Source organism: Capricornis sumatraensis, chromosome 6, assembly GCF_032405125.1.
Source record: "Capricornis sumatraensis isolate serow.1 chromosome 6, serow.2, whole genome shotgun sequence".
Lineage (NCBI taxonomy): Eukaryota > Metazoa > Chordata > Mammalia > Artiodactyla > Bovidae > Capricornis > Capricornis sumatraensis.
In genome coordinates, this window is record NC_091074.1 from 60,916,155 (window position 1) to 60,941,729 (window position 25,575).

Genomic DNA, 25,575 nt, shown 5'->3' on the forward strand with positions numbered 1-25,575 from the left:
AACTTGATCAAAAATGGGCATGCATGCTAGGTCATTTCAGTCATGTGTGACTCTTTGTGACCCTATGGACTGTAACCCGCCAGGCTCTTGTGTCCATGGAATTCTCCAGGCAAGAACACTGGAGTGGGCTGCCATGCCCTCCTCCAGGGGATCTTCCCAAACCAGGGACTGAACCTATGTCTCTTATGTCTCCTGCACTGACAGGTGGGTTCTTTACCACTAGAGCCACCTGGAAAGCCCCCAATGGGCAGAAGATCTAAATAACATGTCTCCAAAGAAGACATATAGATAGCCAAAAAACATATGAAAATATGCTCAACATCACTAATTATTCAGTTCAGTTCAGTTCAGTTGCTCAGTCGTGTCTGACTCTTTGTGACCCTATGAATCGCAGCACACCAGGCCTCCCTGTCCATCACCAGCTCCCAGAGTTCACCCAAACTCATGTGCATCGAGTCAGTGATTACATCCAGCCATCTCATCCTCTGTCATCCCCTTCTCCTCCTGCCCCCAATCCCTCCCAGCATCAGGGTCTTTTCCAATGAGTCAACTCTTCACATGAGGTGGCCAAAGTTTTGAGTTTCAGCCTCAGCATCAGTCCTTCCAAAGAACACCCAGGACTGGTCTCCTTTAGGATGGACTGGTTGGACTAATTATTACAGAAATGTAAATCAAAACTACAATGAGGTAGTAGCTACACCAGTCAGAATGGCCATCATTCTGTCTACTAATAAATGCTGGAAAGGGTGTGGAGAAAAGGGAACCCTCTTACAGTGTTGGTTAGAATGTAAGTTGGTGCACCTACTGTGGAAAACAGTATAGAGCTTCCTCAGAAAACTAAAAACAGAGTTGTCATATAATCCTGGAATTCAATTCCTCAGCATATATTCAGAGAAAACTAATTCCCAAAGTTACATGTATCCAATGTTCACTGCAGCACGATTTACAACAGCTGGGCCATGGAAGCAAGCTAAATGTCCACCAACAGATGAAGGAATAAAGAAGATGTGGGACATATATACAATGAAATATTAAACCATAAAAAATAATGGCATGATGTCATTTGCAGCAACATGGATGCACCTAGAGATTATCATGCTAAGGGAGGTAGGTCAGACAGAGAAAGACAAATACCATATGACATCATTTATTTATATGTGGAATCTAAATTATGACACAAATGAACTTAGCTATGAAAGTAAAACAGACTCACAGACATAGAGACCAGTCTTGTGGTCACCAAGGAGGAAGGGGCAAAGGGGAGGGATGGATTGGGAGTCTGGAATTAGCAGATGCAAACTGGTATATACAGAATGGATAAACAGCAAGTTCCTACTGTACAGCACAGGGAGCTATATTCAGCGCATTGCTTTAGTCGTTCAGTCATGTCCAGCTCTTTGTGACCCCATGGACTGTAGCTTCGTGGGCTCCTCTGTCCATGGAATTCTCCAGGCAAGAGTACTGGAGTGGATTGCCATTCCCTTCTTTAAGGCATCTTTCCAACCCAGGGATCAAACCCAGGTCTCCTGCATTGCAGGCAGATTCCTTACCATCTGAGGCATCAGGGAAGTCCCATAATGATAAATCGTATGATAAACCATAATGAAAAATCATATGAAAAAGAATTTATAAGTATATAAAACTGAATCATTTTGCTGTACAGTAGAAATTAACACAATATTTTAAATCAACTATACTTCAATTAAATAAATGAAAAAAATATACAAAAAAGAATTGGGATCTAATTCCCAGTGGTGTGCTTGCACTGACTTGTACAGGTTGGTAACAGATGACTGTAAAATTTTCAGGAAATTTGCAAACCCACTATTTATAAATTAAACACAGCCATTATAAAAATTAAATATTACACATTATATAAATCATACTAAAAACAAGTCATAAATTCTCAAAACTCATCACTTCCTAATTATTCTACCACATTATCTATGTTCTTGAGATTATTTACATCTATTGCATCTGTTATACACTTTAACTGCATTACCATTTTATTTGTAAAAAAAAAAACCAGATTGGGAAGTGTATGACATGATGATGATCTATTCTTCATTTCTTTTTTGTGATACTACCTCAGATCTACTCTTTTAGCCAGCTGAGTTTTTTTACAAAATATTCATTTATTTATTTGGCTGTGCTGGGTCTTGGTTGCAGCACATGGCCTCTTTTAGTTTCAGCATGCAGGATCTAGTTTCCTGACCAGGGATCGAACCCAGGCCCCCAGCACTGGGAGGTCAGAGTTTTAGCCACTGGACCACCAAGGAAGTCCCCTCTAACTGTGTTTTGACGATATTACATTGGTATCTTGAAATTGCCCATGGTAAGAATGTTTATGTTATGAAAATTGGCAAACACGACAAATCAAACCTAGCTTAATTGTTTTATTGATTTTCTACAGCAGATGTTGGCAAATTATAGCCCACAGGCCAAACTCAGCCCACTGCTTGTTTCTGTACGCCGATGAGCTAAATGCTTTTTCAATTGTTATTATATAAGTTCCCACATAAAATCCTCAATTTTTCTTTTTGGCAAAATTTAAACTATTTACTATCTAGCTCTTTTCAGAAAAACTGGGCCTGTCTTAACTTAAGAAAGTAATGTAGGAAAAGTTATTAATAATTACACACTTAAAAATGGATTGTGTTTCTAGCCATCACATTGTGAATAGCATAAAAAAAAAATTCTGAGGACACATTATTCTAGTATTTGAAAACTATTCTTTAAGTTGGCGAAGAGGTCATTCATGTTGTTACAGGCACAGTTCAGAAAAAAAGTCTTCATTGTTTCACTTTTTTGTTAAAAAGCCAAAAACGTCAACCACATTCTTGTTGGAACTATACTGGTTTATCAATTGGTAATACAAGAGTTGCATTAAAATTAATTAACTCATACTGTAAGAATCAACTAATACTATAGAATTTACAATAAATAGTATATCATTTGTAAATTGTGTGCCATATATCCTGCATACCAGTAATATGTGTGGATACACACACACACACACACACACACATATATATATATATATATATATTTTTTTTTTTTCCCCCCAGAGAGCCCAGTGTTAAACATTTGCCAGCCGCCACTGCTAATTCTATTTTATCATCTATCTGAGCTGATCTTAGGAAGCTGCATGGACCAATAAAAAATGATGGAAGTGTTATTCTGAGATATTTCAAATTATGTAACAAGAAGCTTCCATCTGCATCTTAGAAAGCTCACTCTTGTGGCTCTCTCTTGCAATCTTAGTGTCAGTCTATGAGAAGCTCGCACCTGGAGAGTCCTAAACAACCTCACAGGTAATTACCATCTAACAACTATGAGAAACTCTGAGTAAACACTACCCATCTGAACCCCCCAAACCCAAAGAACTATGAGAGATAATAAAATTTTAAGTCTCTAGGCTCTGGTGATAGCTTGTTAAAGAGCAGTAAATAATTGGAACACCATTTTATTTTAAGAAGAAGCCAGTGAGTGGGGAGCCAGGTGGACTCAACACCTCAGGAATGCTAAGCTGGAGCATTCAACCCTCTTTTCTTCCATGTCCTTGGTGCAAAGTAGATGTATGGATATGTTGGGAGTGGGGATGTAATAAAAAGAAAGAATGGCTATGAATAATTCATATTTTAATACAAATTTGAATCAAAGTGTCCACCAGAGATGCAGCAAGTAAAATACCATCAACTGGGACACTGACTCTACCCTGTTCATTCACCAGCAATCAACTTACCTGGGCTTCCTGGAGTGGCATGTAGTTCTTCCCATGGCCTTCTTTCTCTTTGCCTCTGCACCCATGTCCAATAGTCATGTTTGAGGCTCAGTTCAGTTCAGTTCAGTCGCTCAGTCATGTCCAACTCTTTGCGACCCCATGAATTGTAGCACGCCAGGCCTCCCTGTCCATCACCATCTCCCGGAGTTCACTCAGACTCATGTCCATCGAGTCAGTGATGCTATTTAGCCATCTCATCCTCTGTCGTCCCCGTCTCCTCCTGCCCCCAATCCCTCCCAGCATCAGAGTTTTTTCCAATGAGTCAACTCTTCACATGAGGTGGCCAAAGTACTGGAGTTTCAGCTTTAGCATCATTCCTTCCAAAGAAATCCCAGGGCTGATCTCCTTCAGAATCGACTGGTTGGATCTCCTTGCAGTTCCAGGGACTCTCAAGAGTCTTCTCCAACACCACAGTTCAAAAGCATCAATTCTTCAGCGCTCAGCCTTCTTCACAGTCCAACTCTCACATCCATACATAACTACTGAAAAAACCATAGCCTTGACTAGATGGACCTTAGTCGGCAAAGTAATGTCTCTGCTTTTGAATATGCTATCTAGGTTGATCATAGCTTTTCTTCCAAGGAGTAAGCGTCTTTTACTTTCATGGCTGCAATCACCATCTGCAGTGATTTTGGAGCCCCCCAAAATAAAGTCTGACACTGTCTCCACTGTTTCCCCATCTATTTTCCATGAAGTGATGGGACCGGATGCCATGATCTTTGTTTTCTGAATGTTGAGCTTTAAGCCAACTTTTTCACTCTCCTCTTTCACTTTCATCAAGAGGCTTTTTAGTTCCTCTTCACTTTCTGCCATAAAGGTGGTGTCATCTGCATTTCTGAGGTTATTGATATTTCTCCCGGCAATCTTGATCCAGCTTGTGTTTCCTCCAGTCCAGGGTTTCTCATGATGCACTCTGCAAATAAGTTAAATAAGCAGGGTCACAATATACAGCCTTGATGTACTCCTTTTCCGATTTGGAACCAGTCTGTTGTTCCATGTCCAGTTCTAACTGTTGCTTCCTGACCTGCATACAGATTTCTCAAGAGGCAGGTCAGGTGGTCTGGTATTCCCATCTCTCTCAGAATTTTCCACAGTTTATTGTGATCCACACAGTCAAAGGCTTTGGCATAGTCAATAAAGCAGAAATAGATGTTTTTCTGGAACTCTCTTGCCTTTTCAATGATCCAGCGGATGTTGGCAATTTGATCTATGGTTCCTCTGCCTTTTCTAAAACCAGCTTGAATATCAGGAAGTTCACGGTTCACGTACTGTTGAAGCCTGGCTTGGAGAATTTTGAGCATTACTTTACTAGCGTGTGAGATGAGTGCAATTGTGCGGTAGTTTGAGCATTCTTTGGCATTGCCTTTCTTAGGGATTGGAAAGAAAACTGACCTTTTCCAGTCCTGTGGCCACTGCTGAGTTTTCCAAATTTGGTGGCATATTGAGTGCAGCACTTTCACAGCATCATCTTTCAGGATTTGAAATAGCTCAACTGGAATTCCATCACCTCCACTAGCTTTGTTCGTAGTGATGCTTTCTAAGGCCCACTTGACTTCACATTCCAGGATGTCTGACTCTAGATGAGTGATCTCACCATCGTGATTATCTGGGTCATGAAGATCTTTTTTGTACAGTTCTTCTGTGTTCTTGCCACCTCTTCTTAATATCTTCTGCTTCTGTTAGGTCCAGATCATTTCTGTCCTTTATCGAGCACATCTTTGCATGACATGTTCCCTTGGTATCTCTAATTTTCTTGATGAGATCCCTAGTTTTTCCCATTCTGTTGTTTTCCTCTATTTCTTTGCATTGATCGCTGAAGAAGGCTTTCTTATCTTTTCTTGCTATTCTCTGGAACTCTGCATTCAGATGCTTCTATCTTTCCTTTTCTCCTTTGCTTTTCGCTTCTCTTCTTTTCACAGCTATTTGTAAGTTCTCCCCAGACAGCCATTTTGCTTTTTTGCATTTCTTTTCCGTGGGGATGGTCTTGATCCCTGTCTCCTGTACAAAGTCACGACCCTCATTCCATAGTTCATCAGCCACTCTATCTATCAGATCTAGGCCCTTAAATCTATTTCTCACTTCCACTGTATAATCATAAGGGATCTGATTTAGGTCATACCTGAATGGTCTAGTGGTTTTCTTAGCATCCCTTAAATTCCACACAGCCTCTTGATGGGGCAGTGTCCTCAGAGCGTCTGATCTCATTACCTCATTCCCACTGCACAGTTGCCCAGAAGTCAGTGGGAATTCCTAGGTCCTGAGGAGAGTTTATGCCTGGAGCAGGCCCTGTTTTCTTTCTTTCTTTTTTTAAAATTATTTTTGGCTGCTCTGGCTCTTTGTTGCGGCATATAGGAACAGGCTTAGCTGCCTCATGGCATGTGGGATCTTAGTTACCCGACCAGGGATCAAACCCGAATCCGCCACATTTGAAGGCAGATTCTTAACCACTGAACCACCAGAGAAGTCCCCAGGCTCTATGTGTTCTATGTTCCTTCTTTTCCACCCCCTCCATGTGGATACATTTCTATAGCATTTCAGAGGAGAGGGAGAAAGGTCCTGGACGCCCTCCCATAGCAAAGATAGCACAGCACATAATGAGGAAATTTATGATCTCTAAATGTTAAGTATTGAGTTATTTTGTACCACTGAAGGAAATAAATATAGAGACGTATGGTTAGCTAGGTCAAGTCTTGAGAATCCATCTGAAAGTGGCCAATAGGTAAAAACAATGAAAACATCAAGTTGCCTTTAACTTCAGTTTACTGTAGATATAAAATGGGAATTTCATTATAATGTACTCTAGAGAGACTAGTTTGTAGACTTCATCTGTTATCTTGAAATATTTTTGGTCATCTGCAAAAGGAGCTACCTACCTACAAATTGTAAGGATTCTAAATATTAAATGCTTCTGGTGCTGAGGACATTTTTTTCAGACAAAGTGCTGTTGCCACTGATATGATAAACCATTTTTTAAATAGGGAATTTCAAATCCCTCATTTCAGTTATGTCTGGTTACCAAGAACTGCTCATAGCTCAGAGTAGGAACACAAGTCTACACTCTAATTTCAGGTATCACTTTTTCATTATGCCATTGTCCTCAAGAAGCTATGAATTATTAGCTCTGAATTAGTTCCATATTGTAATTTACACTTCAGCTGACACGCGCACATTGATTGTTAAATTCACAAAATGAAAGCCACCTAACTGTGCTTGTCATTTGCTTTAAACTCCTTGGGACTCTTCAGTCAGGTTTGAACTGAGAACTCCTAACACCTTAACTGCTCAGAATTTCCTTATTAGGAGTTAAAATAGTGCTCAAAAGTAACACTGTTTCATTTTCTTTTTAATCTCTACCACTAAAAATTTCCACTGATTGGGCTGCTCTCTATTCTGAACACAGATTTGAAAAAGTTATATCACAAGCAGATAAACCAGAATACCCATGTCCTTGAATTCTAGAGGCAGGCAGAGAAAAAACATTAGAATTCCTTCCTTCCTACATCATGTCCTATCCCTGACCTCATAGTACTATTTATTATTATTATTTTTATCTCTTTGACTTATTTTTCCAAATCTCTTCTATCTGAGGAGCTGATAATTATATTTACTATGAATTCTTAGAAGTTACATGGATTCCCTGATAGCTCAGTTGGTAAAAAAAAAAAAAAAAATCCACCTGCAATGCAGGAGACCTGGGTTTGATCCCTGGGTTGGGAAGGTCACCTGGAGAAGGGAAAGGCTACCCACTCCAGTATTCTGGCCTGGAGAATTGCATGGACTATATGGTCCATGGGGTCACAAAGAGTCAGGAATGACTAAGCGACTTTCACTTCACTTCACATGGTATTTACAGGTCAAAAATTAAAATGATTTTTAAAAGAAGCAAAGATATGAACATAAAGAGGAAGAGGCTTGGTACAAACAGTATGGAGAACAAGAGTTCCAGCCAAGGATTGCTGGAGGATGTCTATCTAGGCTGTCTGACACCTGGAGTTCGGACAATGACTGACACCTGGTGACTTACCAGTGAGCCCCTGAGTGGGCATCATACCCCACGTAATGAACACAGTGCTTGGACAGAACAGACCCAGATTTTGGTCTCAGCTCTGCACTAGACAAATGATTTAACCTTCCCAGATTCCAACACCCTCACTTCCAAGATGGAGACTGTGGCAGAGCCTGGCTAATTGTTCATCAAACTGGTTCTCCTTCTTGGCAAGTAACTAGACTGCATTTCTCAGCCTCCTTGCAGTCAGATGTAACCATGTGACTGGGCCAATGTAATGTGAGAAGTGACAGATGCTGTGTTCTTACAAGATCCATAAAACCTTCCAATTTTGGCCCTCCAAGTTCTCTATCTTGAGAGATAGGATGGAGATGTCTCAGACAACCTTGGGAGCCACGGGTTAAAAGATGATCTCTGAATCACCCCTGGCCACCCAACCAGAAACACTAAACTGAATTTTGCTGCATAACCAAAAATGAATAAGTTATGTATTGAGTCTTTAAGATTGGGGTTCATCTGTTGATGCTGTTAGAGTTACCTTAACCAATACAGAGGCAATCATACCCCCTCTTCCACACGGGGCTGCTGTGAGGATTAAGTAAGACAATGCTTGCAAGTTCACTGCCTGATATATCGTGAGCACGCATCATCAAATGTCAACTCCTTCTCAACAAGTAAGAGCTGGAAACCCTGGACCCAAAAGGAAACAGAGGCAGTGGTTAAACATAGTTCCACTGATTTGCTGAACAGGTTTGAAAAATCACCTCTAGCATAAGTGTCTGGCATTGTAAAGAACATGTTAATCAAAAGTAATATCTACTTCCTCAAATATCACTATGCATTTTATGACAGAATAAGGTAGGTAAATACTCGAGGTACTTTCATTCCAAACTCCAAAAAGACTCCAAGCTAAAACAATGAAAAATCATATTTGATGCTTAAAATTGGTAAACCAGGTTTCAGACTGGTTCTTTCAGTCTGAAATTACCAGTTACAATGGTGCAAAGATACTTCACTGCAGGCTGAGTAGGTGTTCAACTTTTACTAGGAAGGAGTTTATTGGGAATTGGGAATAATTTCTGGTTTGTGTTCTGAATGCTAAGGGAAAAGGTTGTTATTTTTCCCTCTGCAGTGTTCCAAGGTGCAGCTCATCTGGTAATCTCTGTGCAGGGCAGAGTGAGTCAGAGGTCTGAGTCACTTTACCAGAATGCATCCCATGTGTTCTATTCCAGGTTTCAAATAGCATAGCGTCTGGTCATGAGGGGGCCCCAGAGAGAAAACAAGTTGGAGCTATTCCCTCGGACTCCAGTTCCAAATAAAGGAGACAAAACTTCAAGAGTTGAAAATTCCCACTGTTTCTCATTTAAAGGAAACTGATTTAAGATAAAAACACATGTGAGTGATACATGAAACATGCTTAACAGACAGTAGGTTCATTCACAGTCTTATTATATGTTGAAGTCCTGACCTTCAGCACTTCAGAACATGACCTTATTTGGAAATAAAATTATTGTTGATATAGTAGTTAAGATAAGGTCATTATACCTGGGCCCTAATCCAATATGCCTAAAAAAGGTAAAATTTGGAGACATACATAGAGGAAAGATAATGTGACAACAAGGCAGAGACTAAGGTGATGCCTCTATATGCCGAAGGACACCAAAGACTACCAGAGAACCTCCAGAAGCTGGGCGACAGCATGGGTCAGATTCTCTCTCAGCTTTCAGAAGGAACCTGCTCTGCCAATAGCAGACCTCGGACTTCCAGCCTCCAGACCATGACATAATAAAGTTATATTGTTTAAGTCACACGGTTTGTGGTGCTTTGTTATGGCAGCAGACTGATATAGTATATTTATGGGATAATTCATAATGTGATCAGTCATAGCAAAAGTGATCAAGTCAGTGCCTGGTTATTGTTCTTCCTGAAGAAAGATGGTAATGACTCACAGCCTTTTGGGAGATGCTTAATGGAGATGTAATAATACTTGGTGTTGGCAAGGGAACTATTCACGTGATATTGCCATGAGCAATCTCATTTGCTTCAGTGGCACTGGACTGGACTGGAAAATTTTGTCCCCTTTCCTTAACATCTAGATATACTGCTTTACCAGGAGTAAAGTAGGTCTAAGATTTATAATCACTCCATTCTGCTGACAAAAGCATAAAGGCCAAGTTTCTCCCAGTTAAGCACATGCTTTCATATCCACAAATTCTCTTCTTTTTTCCCCTAAGGTTTATTATTTAAAGTTTTCAACATAGATTTTTGTTTTTGACAACCTTCATTTCTCTCTACTGGTTCCTCCATTAAAATGAAGGATTGGAATAAAATCAAAACCATCCATGTCTCTTTTCTGATAATCTAGTTGACAAACAATGAAAAGGTCACAAAAGATCAGGCACAACCATAATGAATGAAATAGATTCCCATGTGTGGAGTATACACCCCACAGGATGTGTGTTGTATTCAGATTCATAATGAACTGGAAACCATGTGAAATGGGACGGCAGTATCTTTTCCACAGTCCTAGCTTCCAATACTCTGCAAGAACCAGCACTCTGGCCCTGCTTCTGATGAGACCATTTTATCTACTGCTTTTCAAAGTCATACTCATTCTGACCTCATATATTGAACAAAGCACTGAAAGAATATTATTGTAATTATTTACTTTGACGGGTAGATTTTTCTGTAACCTATGCTGTGCTGTGCTTAGTCACTCAGTCGCATCTGACGCTTTGTGACCCCATGGATTGTGGCTCACCAGGCTCTTCCATCCATGGGGATTCACCAGGCAAGAATACTGGAGTGGGTTGCCATGCCCTCCTGCAGGGGATCTTCCCAACCCAGAGGTTGAACCCAGGCCTCCCGCATTGCAGGCAGATTCTTTACCATCTGAGCCACCAGGAAAGCCCAATAACACTGAAGTGGGTGGCCTATCCCTTCTCTAGTGGATCTTCCCGACCCAGGAACCAAACTGGGGTCTCCTGCACTGGAGGCAGATTCTTTACCAGCTAAGCTACCAGGGAAGCCCCTTCAGTAACCTATATAACCTTAATTAGAACAATTATCATTTGTGAGATGTACTACAATACAAATGAGAGACAAAAGGTTTAGCAGCTTTCTCTCTATATGGTAGAATTAACCCATCTGTTAAAGGCAGTAGTTTCTAAAGCTCAAACCAATGCTTCATTCCAATGAACATGCTATGTGTGTCACAAGGAGACAAATTTTTCTCATTTTCTCAATATTTCCATCCAAAAAAATTAACTGGGTCACCAGGCAGATAAAGGTCATGACACATACAACTATAGAGCTGCAGCATTGCAAAGGGCCATTGAAAAGGTAAGGAATCCTCTTTTTTATTACCCTGGTATCACACAGAGCTTCTAGGTGATTCTTTCCAGGGACAAGTAACCAATTCCATTTTTGAACATGTGGAGAAGCAGTTCTACTGACAAATATATGGGCTATATTTTACCTATCTGATCTCAGCCTTCAGCTATAGTTGAAACTGACTGGAAGGAAACAAAGTAAGTTGTTTTTGATGCAGAGATAGATGGCTTTGCTTTCCTAGCTGACTTACTTAAATTTAAAAGGAAATAAAAATCAGATATCAAAGGAACAAAGGGCAGACACCAACATGGATTTGTGTTTACCAAGTACCTACTATGTCTCCAGCATTGTGCCAGGAAATTAAAGAGAGACAGAACTCAACGATGCCATCTTTATCCCCAGTTAACTTAAAATATTGTCTAACTATGACTACATATTTAAAACAAGTTCAAAATTAATGGAAGATACAGTATATATTTAAGTCCTAAGTTGGTCAATTTTGCAAGTGGTAATAGGAAATGGAGAATTTCTAGGAGTCATCAGGAAGTAGCTAGGTCTCAACCATGCTTTGAAGGACAAATGAGATTTAGAAAGCCATACCAACTAAGGACATTTCTTTGAGACTATATCTAGATTTAAAGGGCAATTAGACAGTTGTTCCAAAATAAGATGGTGGGATTCTATCAAGATTTTTTAAATGCGGATGGGAAAGGAATGTTGAAATATAATAAAATACAGACAGAGATCTTGAAAACACCACTGTATCACAGCTCTATGGAGAAAACCAAGCTCTGCCCTTAGCTTGGGGATTTTTCCAACTAAAAGCATAAATAAACAGTGTACATGTTCCCTTTCAAAGAAGATACACGATGTTACTAAGGAGTTCCTTCTCCATTGCTGAGTCATCCTTAATATCCACACAAAAGTGAAAAGCTCTCATTCAGTTGATTACAGTTTAATCTACATACCCTTCTTATATGTATAAATATTCTCCCTCTTCCAAGAAGATCATATAGCTCTTCCAGAGATGTAGTTAGCGGCCTGACTAATTACTGGACCTCTGTGTAAATTACTCTCAAGATTAAGATGATCTTTTTATCACTTATTCACCTTGACATTTACAGTCTAACATATCTGACAAAGCTATTTGTATATACCTATATTATAAATGAAGGTACCTTAGAGCTACAGTAAGTCTATAATAATAATAATAGCCTTAAAATAATTTGCCAACTACAGACAGTTCCCTAAGCAATTACAAGATGCTCTATGTTAATTTAGAAAGGAATTCCAAACAAGGCATTTAAAACCTAATAAGTTGCCATTAAATGAAGGGAAACGGGAAGAGGAAAAGAGAAAGAAAACCCTAAGGCTTGAACTGGGAGAAATGATTCTCAGAGCTACTGACCCTTGCAAGATCCATGTCTTCCTTGCATTTCTAGACACAAAGCAGATTTCTAATTGAGGGTGATTATCTGGTTACTACATCCCAAATTGCATATATTTCCTGCATTGAATCACATCTTCGTCTAATTACATGGAGCATTTATCAATGCAAAAGTCCATAGAAACAGTTGAGTTTCTACATGCAACGAGAATGTGTACTATAAACTATGAGGCACTATATCACCATTACATGTGAGTGTCTTTAGTGACAACACTCTACCTCCTGGTACTCATAGGGAACTACAAGTCAAACTACACTATCAAAACAATAGAAACAGTTTTACAAAGAACTCACAAAAAAAGGGTCTGGTATGCTCTTGGGTTTTCTGAGGCATGGAACCCCTACACATGCCCTAGAAATATACACAGTGATATGTAATCATTACCATGAAACAAATTTGAAAAATAGCAATATACAGTTCTAAAACCTAAAACACCAAGTCCTATTCAGCAATTTTTATCCCCATAAACTTGACTTGAGAGTTCAGGGCCTCAATTAAAGATGGATCACTTGATCAAGGCAATGTAACAGTAAAAAAAAAACAAAAACACTCAGACTTCTACACCACACAAATGTGCCTCTGTAAAATATAATTCCGTTAGTTAGGCTAGTTAGGATTAACATGCAAGTCACTGAAAAGCCCCAAAGTAGACAAAAGACAATTTACCAAGGAAATACACAAAACCAAAAGCTATATTCACTCTGGATCATTCATTTAACAGATTGGAAGGAGGATCTTATTAATTCTAGAGTTCTCATCATTGATTATCAAAATGACATGGATCCAAAGAGCTTAAAGAATCCAAAGAACAACTTAGTTTCTTAGAAAAGATCTACAGATAATGCAGGCTGGGGCACAGATAAAGGAAGTGAACCTAAATTTCCTTCTCCAAACACACAGATAATCACTGTTGCTAAATAGGTTACCTACATATAAATACACATACATGTATACACATGTGAGTCTGTTTTGTTTTTCTGAGGTGTTTGTTTTGTTTCATTCTGAGATGAATGAAATGGCACTCATCTTGGGAATCCAGGTTTGTTTGGCATCTTCATTGGTTTAGCACAGTATTTTCATCCAAAGTAATAAGGCACATTTCTAGTCAAATATATCACAAAGAAGCATTTGCAGCAAAAGACAAACACTAACTATGCAATAGAGAGAACTGTTCCAGTTGCTCAAAATGCAGTTGTGTAAAATCCATCATTGCCAAAAAAGCTTTCCCATCCTTACCTCCAGGGTCATGTTCACAGTGCTAATGGCTACTTTTATTTCTCCATCTGAAAGTTCCTTTAGATTCTTCAGCATTGTCTGTTCAATACCTAAACCTGTGGGTGAGAGAAAAAACATTATATTTGAGGGAGATTTTTGGTAATATTAAGGGGTTATTTGAAGACATCACCCTCTTAATTTCAGTATTTCCCCTCTCATATCTCTTTTAACCATAATAAACACACATGAAGGCAAAAAATCACATACTGATAATATCTGCATCAGTGAGGATCCCAGCAGGAAACAGAATTCACCCCTCAGGATGCCAAAGAAGATTCTCTAATGGTAGGACACTTACAGAGATGTGGGTGGGACTGAGAAAATTAATCAGGGAGGCATCCAGATACTAGCAGAAGTTCAGGTGAAGGAAACAGATATCTGGGATAGGAGAAGAGGGGTTGCCAGAAACTAAGCACCAAAACAGGAAGGGAGCAGCGAAGAAATACAACAGTCTCTTCCCCTTCCTTTGACTCCTATGCTCCATATATTTCTAACTCTTCTATGGACAAATCCAACTGAAACCAGTCATCTTCAGGGGAGCCCAGAAGATTAAATACTCAGAGGTCAGATTAGAAACCCACAGCAGACAGAAGCAGAGAAGAAAAGCAGAGTAGGTAAGAAAAACCAACATGTGTGTGTGTGTGTGTGTGTGTGTGTGTGTGTGTGTTAGTTGCTCAGTCGTGTCCCACTCTCTGCAACCCCATAGACGGCAGCCCACCAGGCCCCTCTGTCCATGGGATTCTCCAGGCAAGAACACTGGAGTGGGTTGCCATATCCTTCCCCCAAAGGAACTGTAGAAAGAAAGAAAGTGATGTCGCTCAGTCGTGTCCAACTCTCTGCGACCCCGTGGACTGTAGCCTACCAGACTCCTCCATCCATGGAATTTTCCAGGCAAGAGTACTAGAGTGGGTGGCCATTTCCTTCTCCAAGAAAAACCAACATAACCATGCAAATAACCAAATAATACCTAGGAAGGCCAAAATTTGCATTCAGGATGCATTTAGGAAAGCATCCATGTTTTCAATTGTAATTTTACTCACAATGCACTTTATAAATATGACCCATAAAACTATCATAATTAAGTTGGCCACCCTTGTAATAGGCTCTGGCAATAGGAGCTATGGGATTTCTTAAATGATGGGAGAATAATCCAGAAGGGATAAGTTATCTAGAACTGCATACTTTTAGTCAGCAGACCAATGTGCTTCAATAAAATCTATCATGGAAAACAGGAAAGGGTCTGGCTTAATACTGAATTCTCACCCTACATTTTCACAACAGAGCAGGTCTAAACTCTTGAGAAGACCTATACTAAAGTCCAGTAAAGCATGTATCTCCTTCTCAGATGTACATTAAGATGGCAGAGTCAACTATTATTTGCCTATTATTAATATTTACCCTTTCAACTTATAACACTATCAATCAGAGCAGTATGGGGAAACAGACAGCTACTAAATATTTCTTTTCCACTCAAAGATTGAAAAGCTGCCATCTATCATACTACAGCATAAAATGACTTATAGAATATATAGTGACATGAAAAGTTTGATCTAGTTTTGAAAATGAATGACAAAATGCATATCATCACCTGGCTATACGTGCACATATATCCACACATGTGCATACGTAAGAGAAGGTGTGTCAGGCGTGCGGGTGCCCCGCCCACATTTCCTCTGACTTTCAGGCCCCAGCAAGTCGCTCAACCACCGGCACCTGCATCTCTTTTCCAGAGGGCTTTCTCTGGCCATCAAAGCCCACCCCAGGAAAATTAACAGTCCCTGCAACTAAGTAATCCTCAACATTCCAGTGTTATACTCCTAACAAAACCTGATTCATGGCCTTAATTTCTGTGCTGTCAATACTCCTACCATGGCTGACTTCAACCTGCCAACCCAACACCAACCCACTCACAAAATACCTGAAAATTTAACAGTCAGCTCTTGGAGCTCCAATAAACAAGTTCCAACACGCCACGGTACCTACCCCTCGGGTAGGAAAACTCTGCAGTGCAATTTTACACTGTTTTCCAGAGTTCCTTAGTGAGATAAAGGCCTGATTTCCCACAAAGATAACTTGCTGGTTAAAGTGTTCCAAGCTTTATCAGTGTTTCCTGGGATCACCTCCCAAATATATTGCTTTGCTTCAGGCTCTGCCCCTGCAGGATTCCAAACTAAGGGAGAAAGCTGTACACTTTTAAGACTGACTGACTGGGTTTAAATCCTGGCCTGGCCACCTGCCAGCTGTGTGTGTGATGATGTGAAAGTAAAGATGCCTTTCTGTGCTTCAGTGTTTTCATCTGAAAATTGGGGATAATAATTCCACCTGGCAGGGTTGTCATGAAGACTCAGTATGAAAATTCATACAAAGCTGTACCATCAGAACCTCGTGTATATTAGACACTTAGTGAACTGTTGCTGTTATTATTACTACTGTTAAACAACTGAACCAGGGAATCCAGTCTCTTGACAAAGCCTAGACTTACAGAATAATTTTATCTGCTTAAGAGTCTTCTCTTATTTTTTTTCTCAAATTCATTTATGAAATCCCATTGCGCCTGACATTGTTCATGCCATATTCTCAAAATAGAGCCCTCCAAGCACAGGGATTTCCTGTAATGATGCATCCGGGGTGCCTAATAGATGCATGAATTAACCACACATCCAGGTATGAAGGCCTCAGAGGAAGGCCTGAAGCGGGAACTGTCTGCTTCCAGGTGAGCCAACACGATGTTCCTAAAAACTTTGCCCAAGCATGAACATTAGGGAAGAAAGTGAAGGCACACACAAGTCCACCTCCTGGGGCCCAGCAACAATCCACACCCCAAACCCTCCTTGGCAGCTACGACACAGCTGGGGGACAGAGTCACTCACCCTGAGCACTGGACTGGGTCTCCTGCAGGATGTTGATAATGTCCTCTCTTGGAGGTAAGCTGGGAAATTTTTCTTCCAGGATAGAAAGAATTTCCTCCTGCTTTTCTGAGATCTTCTTGGGCTCCATGGTCATCCACTTAAAAAGGATGCTACCTGAAAGGCGTGAACAAAATCACCTTTAAACTTTCTAGTCAAGCTAGCATGGGGCTCAGGAAAGTCAATGTTTTCTGGTCTCTCGAACTCTGCTTCCACTTCCAGATTCCTGCCTGAACCAGGGGCCTCCATTGTGTAACATTCAAGAGGCAGTTTCTAGAAAACCCTTCAGATACTGTCTGTCTTGCCTCACTGTTCAAGTAGTAATCTCAACAACTGAATTGAGTGTGGTACACTCTATGGCACAGCTACAGATAAAGAAATAAAATGTTTCCCCCATCCCACACAAATACAAAGAAATGATACACATTAGTTTTAAACATTCTCAGGATGGAAGTTAATGATAAACTATTTAAAAATATTAAATATGACTTAAATTTCTATTTAAGAGTACCTTTAAGAGATCACAGAGAAGATCATTTCATTCATCACGTTACTGATTTTATATAAGAACTCTCTCCTCTTAACAATTAAATGATTTCCTAGCCAGTGTCAGCAGCAGAAGAATCTGATAAGGTAGTGAATCTTGAATCCATCCCCAATCTTCCAGGTACGACACACAGTTTTGAAATTGTTTACTAACATCTAATTATAATGATTCATAAGCTGGGTCTAACCCACAGGTTTCGATTACAAAGCACTTCGATAATATGAATGACTAACCTCTCACAATCTTCTAGAATTTCTATACATAATCTCACCTTAAAAGGGAAAAGCTACCACCTGTCATATGCCCTTTTCCTGTACCCTGGGCCCAGACTAACACAGAGTCATGGGGGAAAAGGAGGCTTTGCTTAGTGATGAATAATTAAACTCTGTAAAAATCCTCAAAATTACTGATTAATCAGGGTGATACCTCTCTCTAGCTTTCAGTGTAGCCTAAATGATAATTACAGTGGTAAAAATGTAAAAGAAGAAATGAAGTAGTGAGTGGGATAAAACTTTGGTACATAATCTTGACATCTACCTGGAAATCTACAGTACACAGAGATTAGATACACATTCACCATTAAAAATCCTAGAAAAGCCCCAAGCAAGTCATCTGGCCTCTCTGTTTCTATTTGCCTTTTTTAAAAACAGAAATAATGCTATTTTACCAGCTTATAACGTCATATACTAAAATGTCAATAAATGTAAACATCATCATGAGAGATAAATACTGCCAAATACATTTAAAGCATCTTATTCATTCATTCATTCCTTTATCAAAGAACTGCTGAGCACCTATTATGAACCAAGTGCTGTGCTAGACGCTAATGATTCATGACTGGAATAATGCTAGCCTTGCCGCTTTAAGCTTATAGTTGTTCAGGGGCTACAAATAAATAAACACATAAACATCTTTTGTTTTTTTAAATTTTATTTATTTTATTTATTTTTGGCTGTGCTGGACCTTTGTTGCTGCACGCAGACTTTCTCTAGCTGTGGCAAGCAGGGGCTACTCTCTAGATGCAGTGCAAGGACTTCTCGTTGTGGTGGCTTCTCTTGCTCAGGCTCTAGGTGCCTGAGCTTCAGTAGTTCCAACACGCAGGCTCAGCAGATGTGGCTTGCAGACTCTAGAGTGCAGGATCAGTAGTTGCAGTGCACAGGCTTAGCTGCCCTGAGGCATGTGGGATCTTACCAGACCAGGAAGCGAACTCGTTCGTGTCCACTGCATTGGCAGGTGGACTCCTATCCACTGGGCCACCAGGAAAGTCCCACATACAATTTGAATATGAAGGGGATAAGAAATATCACTGCGGAAAAACACAGTACTCTGAATCTAGCCAAGAATTTAGCGGTCATAAAAGGTTTCCTAGAGAGAGTTAAGCTAAGCCGAGACTTGAATAATAAGTGACTTAAGGCAAAGGCAAGGTAAAGAGAGACCATGACCCAGACAGAGCATCTGTACAGGCACTGAGGTGAGAGAAGATTTGGCCAGTTCAAGGAATGGAAAGTAATTGATTAGAACTAATCAATAATAAAATTATCAAGAAACAGAGATGATAAGATCATAAGAATCATTGATGACATCGATGACATCGATGCCATAGATCATAAGAAACATGGATGACATAGATAAAAGGTCTAAGATATATGTAATAAAGTTCCCCTTGGAAAGGAGAGAGAAAAGGGGATGGAACAATATTTGAAAAGAGTAGCTAATCATTTTTCAGAATTAATGAAGGAGATTATTCTAATATTCAAAGTAAATTATGAATCCAAAACAGAATAAATACAAAGAAACTATCTCTAGGCTGCTGTTGCTGCTGCTAAGTCGCCTCAGTAGTGTTCAACTCTGTGCGACCCCATAGACGGCAGCCCACCAGGCTCGCCCGTCCCTGGGATTCTCCAGGCAAGAACACTGGATTGGGTTGCCATTTCCTTCTCCAATGCATGAAAGTGAAAAGTGAAAGTGAAGTCACTCAGTCATGTCGGACTCTTAGCGACCCCATGGACTGCAGCCTATCAGGCTCCTCCATCCATGGGATTTTCCAGGCAGGAGTACTGGAGTGGGTGCCATTGCCTTCTCCACTACCTCTAGGCATGTGACAGTAAAACTGCTGAAACTCACAGAGGAAAAAGTATATATCAGAGAAAAAGAAATGTATTCCTGTCAAAGGAACTACAATAAAACTGAGCCCTAATCTCATCTAAAATGATGAAAGTCAAAAGACACTGAAACTACAGTTTCAAAGTGCTGATATAAAAAAATTGCCGATATTGAATTCTTCCCTGATAGCTCAGGTGGTAAAGAATCTGCCTGCAATGCAGGAGACTCTGGTTCCATTCCTGAGTCAGGAAGATCTGCTGGAGAAGAGATAGTCTACCCACACCAGTATTCTGGGCTGGAGAATTCCATGGACTCTATAGTCCATGGGGTCACAAAGAACTGGACATGACTGAGTGATTTCCACATACATACATACTGAAATATAAGAAAAAATGAAGGCAAAATAAAGACATTTTCAGAAATATATATTAGAAGTATTTGTCACAAGAAGAATTCACACTCAAAAAATGGTAAAGGGAGAAGAAAAGTATTATAGATGGCAGCAAAAAACAGGAAGGAAAACATGTTGGAGAATACAAATATATGAGTGAGAATAAATCAATGTTCACTGTATAAAACATTTGTAATATGGAGTTTACAATATATGTGTAATTAAAATACATTTCAACAGTAACAAATTGAAGATTGAACTTCAAGTAGAGACAAATTTCTCTAAGGTTCTTGGATTATCAGGCAAGTGGTAAAATACTGATTTATAAGAAAAATTAATGGTATTTTGTAATCTTAATTACTACTAAAATAATTTTCTAAAAAGGAATTCATAACTAATAAGCTAATGAAGGAAAATGTAATAGTAAAAATCCTTATATAGTGTAATAACAGTAAAAAAGATAGAGAAAAGGGGGAAATCTGAGACAAGGAGAAAACAAATAGCAAAATGACATATTAAGCCCAAACGTAAGAGCTATTGCATTAATATAAAGAGACAATGAATGTTCAGTGGGTATAGAGTTTCAGTGTTGCAAGACGAACAAGTTCTAGAGCTCTGCTTCACAACAATGTGGGTATACTTTATTGAGCTGTACACTTAAAAATGTTTAAGTTGGTAAATTTGATGTTATGTATTTTTTGTTGTTGCTCGTTGTTCAGTCGCTAAGTTGTGTTTGACTCTTTGTGACCCCATGAACTATACTGTCTATGGAATTCTCCTTGCCAAAATAGTGGAGTGGGTAGCTGTTCCCTTCTCCAGGGGATCTTTCAAACCCAGGGATCCAACCCAGGTCTCTCACATTGCAGGCAGATTCTTTGCCAGCTGAGCTACCAGAGAAGCCCAAGAATACGGGAGTGGGAAGCCTATCCCTTCTCCAGGGGATCTTCCCAACCCAGGAATCGAACTGGGGTCTCCTGCATTGCAGGTGGATTCTTTACTGAGCTACTTCAATTAAAAGACAAAAATTATCGAACTGAATTTTAAAACTACAATGGCAATATACTTTTTAAATGAGCACACCTTAGATATAATGATATTGAAAGACTGAAAGTAAAAGAGTAGAAAAAGATGTAACACTGGTAAAATATACTAATATTAGGTACTCTAAGACAAGAAGAATTACTTGAGATTAAGACAAATATATGCTTATTATTAAAGAATCAACCTTCAGGTAGATACATCAATCCTAACTTTACATGAACTAATAACATTACTAATAACTTGACCTAATATGGTTTTTCCAGTGGTCATGTATGGATGTGAGAGTTGGACTGTGAAGAAGGCTAAGCGCTGAAGAATTGATGCTTTTGAACTGTGGTGTTGGAGAAGGGAGTCCCTTGGACTGCAAGGAGATCCAACCAGTCCATGCTGAAGGATATCAGCCCTGGGATTTCTTTGGAAGGAATGATGCTAAAGCTGAAACTCCAGTACTTTGGCCACCTCATGCGAAGACTTAACTCATTGGAAAAGACTTTGATGTTGTGGGGGACTGGGGGCAGGAGGAGAAGGGGACGACAGAGGATGAGATGGCTGGATGGCATCACTGACTCAATGGATGTGAGTCTGAGTGAACTCCGGGAGTTGCTGATGGACAGGGAGGCCTGGCGTGCTGTGATTCATGGGGTGGCAAAGAGTCGGACACGACTGAGCGACTGAACTGAACTGAACAGAATAGCTTCTCAATATGTAAAGCAAAAATTGACAGACCTGGATGAAGAATGAGATAAATACACAATCTCAGTGGGAAATTTTAGTACACATCTCTCAGCAACTCTAAGAACCATCAGGACAAAAAAATCAGTAAATATATAGATTATTTGAGCAACATGAGTAACAAAGTTGATCTGACATAAATTTATCATTATCAACAACATCAGACTATACTTTATCTTCTAACACAAATGAGACATTAACCAAAGTTGGCCACTTGTTGAGACAAACTTCAACAAATTTCAGAGGATTACAATGAGCTATCTTCTACAGCCATCATGAAAATAGCCTAAAAATCGATAGTAAAACAAAACTAGGAAATTTCCAAATGTTTGAAAAATAAACAATATACTTCCAAATCACGGTAAAAGGAAAAATCACAACATAAATTAGAATATATTTTAATTGAATTATATGAAAATACTACATTTAAACTTGTAAGATGCAACTAGAGCTGTGCTGAGGAAATTTTATAACCTCAAAAGCATGAGATGTTAAAAAAAAATTTCAACTAAAAAAATGTAGAAGGAAGGATATAAAAAAGATAACAGCAAAACTTAAAAACATAAAAAAGAAACACATATAAGGAAAATACAACAAAATACTGATTCTTGGAAAAGACTAATATGGTTTTTGAAAATGATTAAAAAACAAAATGATAGAAGGTATAATTTTCCAATATTAAAAATGAAATAGTGACATACTACAGATTCTAATGACTTTAAAAGATAAGTATAGGGGACTTCCCTATACTAAGGGAAGTGTGGCTAAGACTCCACACTCCCAATGCGTGGGGCTAGGGTTCAATCCCTGGTCAGGGAACTAGGTCCCACATGCCACAAGTAAAGATCCTGCATGTACCAACTATGACCTGGCTCAGCCAAATAAACAAATATTTTTTAAAAGATAAATATAATCTTTATAGATTTTAAATTTTAGAGGAAATGGACATTTCTGGAAAAACTCAACTTGCCAAACTGATAGGAAAAGAAATTTAAAATTGGGATGGTTTCCCATTTAATTTAAAATGAATCCACAGTCTAATATCCATAGTTCCACACATCTAAGTAAACAATATAGTAATTTTACACAAATTCTCCCAAAGATTAGAAAGAGAAAATACTTCCCAACTTATTTTCTGAATCCAGCATAATCTTCATACCAATACTCAGTAGAGACAGTAGAGGAAAGAAGAAGCAGAGGCACCTCTTTCTTATAAGTATAGTTGCAAAAAAAATTTTTTAAGCCAGCCCCAAATCAAGATAGCTACATATAATAGGATATTGAATTGTCACCAAATAGGGACGTTTTAGGAATTAAAGGCCAAGTTAACATTCCAAAGTTAACATAATTCAGTGCCCTAGTAAAAGAGAAATATCAAATGGTCACCTCAGTAAAGGTCTAGTTGTAAAACTACTTGATAAAATCCAATATTTAATCATATTAAATCTCAGCCAAGTAGAAATAAAAGACAACTTCCTTAATTTGATGAAGGGCATTTGTGAAAACCAAGTTAAGGTTATGGCTAATTCACACTGTTGTATGGCAGAAACAAACACAATATTGTAAACATTTAAAAAACAAAACAATTTTTTTAAAAAGAGGGAAAAAAAACAAATAAGGAAAGCAAACATTATCCTTACCTGTGAATTATGAAAGACCTCCACGTCAAACCAGGAATTAGACAAAGATGCATGCTATTTCTACTTAACACTGCAGTGTGAATCCTAACCAGAGAAATAAGACAAGCAAAAGAAGTAAAAGTGTAAAAACAAAAAAAGGTGAAAGTGTAAAGAAAGAAAAAGAAGAAATAAAAACTGACTTCTTCATAGACGATATGTGTATCAACTTAAAAATGAAAATACAAATAAATTATTCATTAACAAATGAATTAACTAATTAATAATACAAATTAACTTAAGACAGTAAATAAATTTAGCAAGGCTGCTGGGTATAATGTCAGTAATACAAATTCTTGTATTTCTATAAACAGTCTTGAGCAATTAGAAAATCAAATTTAAATTAAACTGTAATGGCATCAAAATATAAATATTTAGTAATAAATTTCACAAAAATATGCCTGGCTTACAGTCAAACCAAGATTCCAATTTCTTCGGTTTAATGATTTTAATTTTAAAATACATTAAAAGGAAGTATTCAGAAGTTAATCTAACAGGTAATGCACTAAACAGAATCCTACAGAATAACTCAATGAAAAGGAACTTCTGACATTATAATTTTGACTTGACAATTAAGAAAGAGATGATGTTCTGATGTAAGTAGAAAAAAATTAGTCAAAAAGATGCTCACCATACTCTGAGTTGTTTTTACTGCAGAAGAAAGGATATGGCCCAAGTTTATTCAAGGGACTTATCTATAGCAAAATTTTCTACTTCACTCTAGAGGCCTACTTAGTAACATACTTAAGTTAAATATCAGTAGCGGGATGTAGAGTAGCCAAAAGCACCTCTTAGCAAAATCAAACCTATTTTTGACATAGGAGTTGACGTAACTTCCAGTTAAATCTGCAGAACTGAAAAAATCCTTAAATTCATATACATGTATACAAAAGTGTCCCAGCTCTTCAAAAACCATGAGAAATTACCAACAAGTAACAAAGAAAGCAATTATAATAAAATAGTAAATATTTCATTCCATTAGAGAAAAAAATCAACCACATATTCTTTGTTCAAAAGAATGGAGAAGTGAAGGACCTCCTCCCAAAAGCAACTGCAGTGCATTAATATTAAATATGGACTAGTCCAGGTTCGATGCATGATACTGGATGCTTGGGGCTGGTGCACTGGGACGACCCAGAGGGATGGTGCAGGAAGGGAGGAAGGAGGGAGGGGGGTTCAGGATGGAGAACAAGTGTTACCTGTGGCGGATTCGTGATGATGTATGGCAAAACCAATACAATATTGTAAAGTAATTAACCTCCAATTAAAATAAACAAATGTATATTAAAAAGACGTTGGATTATGTGATAATCATCAAAAACAAAACAAAACCATGAACTAATGAAGTCAGAAGTTGTTTGGGGAAAACATTCACCACAGTCAGGGCATATCCTGCATGATTAATTCTTTGCAGAAAAGAAGGGATTTAAACCTCTTTCCTGTTTCACTTGGGATCGTTTTTTTCATACTGAAACAAAAAAATTAAAGGACAAATAATGCAGAGGGGGAGGGGGGAGGGAGAAAGAAGGAGAAAAAAATGAAAAATACAATTTGTATTTTTGACTGCAAAGGGCTAAAAAGAGAGCAAGTTATTCAAGTGCTTAGTAATCTTATAAATTTAAAATGCCTAAATTTAAGAATAAAACTCATCTTTATAAGGCAAGAGAAATAATTAACACTCTAAGGTTGAGGAACTGTTCTGGTTTTATATCTAGCAGAAAAAAATAATTTCTATCCCCTTCCCCCAACTCAGGCCATCCCTCTTCCTAAGGAAAACAGCCAGTGTAATTCCTTCTGGACTTTGTAACCATTTTGGGAGATGATTCACTCTTTGGGCAAGAGAGGGAAAAAAAATGGTCTGGCTCTGTTCCTTTCCTATTAGACCTCCTTAAAAGGATCTTTTTGAAGCTGTTAATCCCGGCTACGAAAATAGCAAGCAACAATTCTTTATTAACGTTCAAATGGAACAACCAACAGAAGGAGAGAATTATTTCTTTAAAACCTAGGGCATAGTTTTTCCACTTCCTCAGCTAAGAACAATTGCTGTTATTTGTTTCACTATTGAAGTTGTGGCTCTCTCAAGGCCTTCTACAAAGGAAAGAAACCTGAAAGGTCCAGTGAGCTGTAGTTTTGATGGAAACCTGCCTGGTAATCAGTGATTGCAGTCTCATCATTGCCAGCTAGTAGTTCTGGAAAGTGCACACACACACACACACACACAAATACACAAGTGGGCCCACAAATACACATGTGGGCACACAAATCCTCAGTGCGATGATTCAGCAATTTAATGGACCTTACATTTGACAATAGCCCTCTAGTAAACATTTCTG

The 25,575-nt window shown here is 38.7% G+C and overlaps 1 protein-coding gene across 1 annotated transcript in view; it reads right to left on the reverse strand.

Moving 5' to 3' along the window:
• PRUNE2 (prune homolog 2 with BCH domain) overlaps window positions 1-25,575 on the reverse strand; it is a 231,883-nt gene that overhangs the window by 189,986 nt on the left and 16,322 nt on the right. The window contains exons 5-6 of the mRNA XM_068973591.1: window positions 16,717-16,869; window positions 13,808-13,902 (exon numbers count right to left, since the gene is read on the reverse strand). Of these exons, the coding sequence (XP_068829692.1) occupies window positions 13,808-13,902; window positions 16,717-16,869 (248 nt within the window). The remainder of the gene's footprint in view (window positions 1-13,807; window positions 13,903-16,716; window positions 16,870-25,575) is intronic.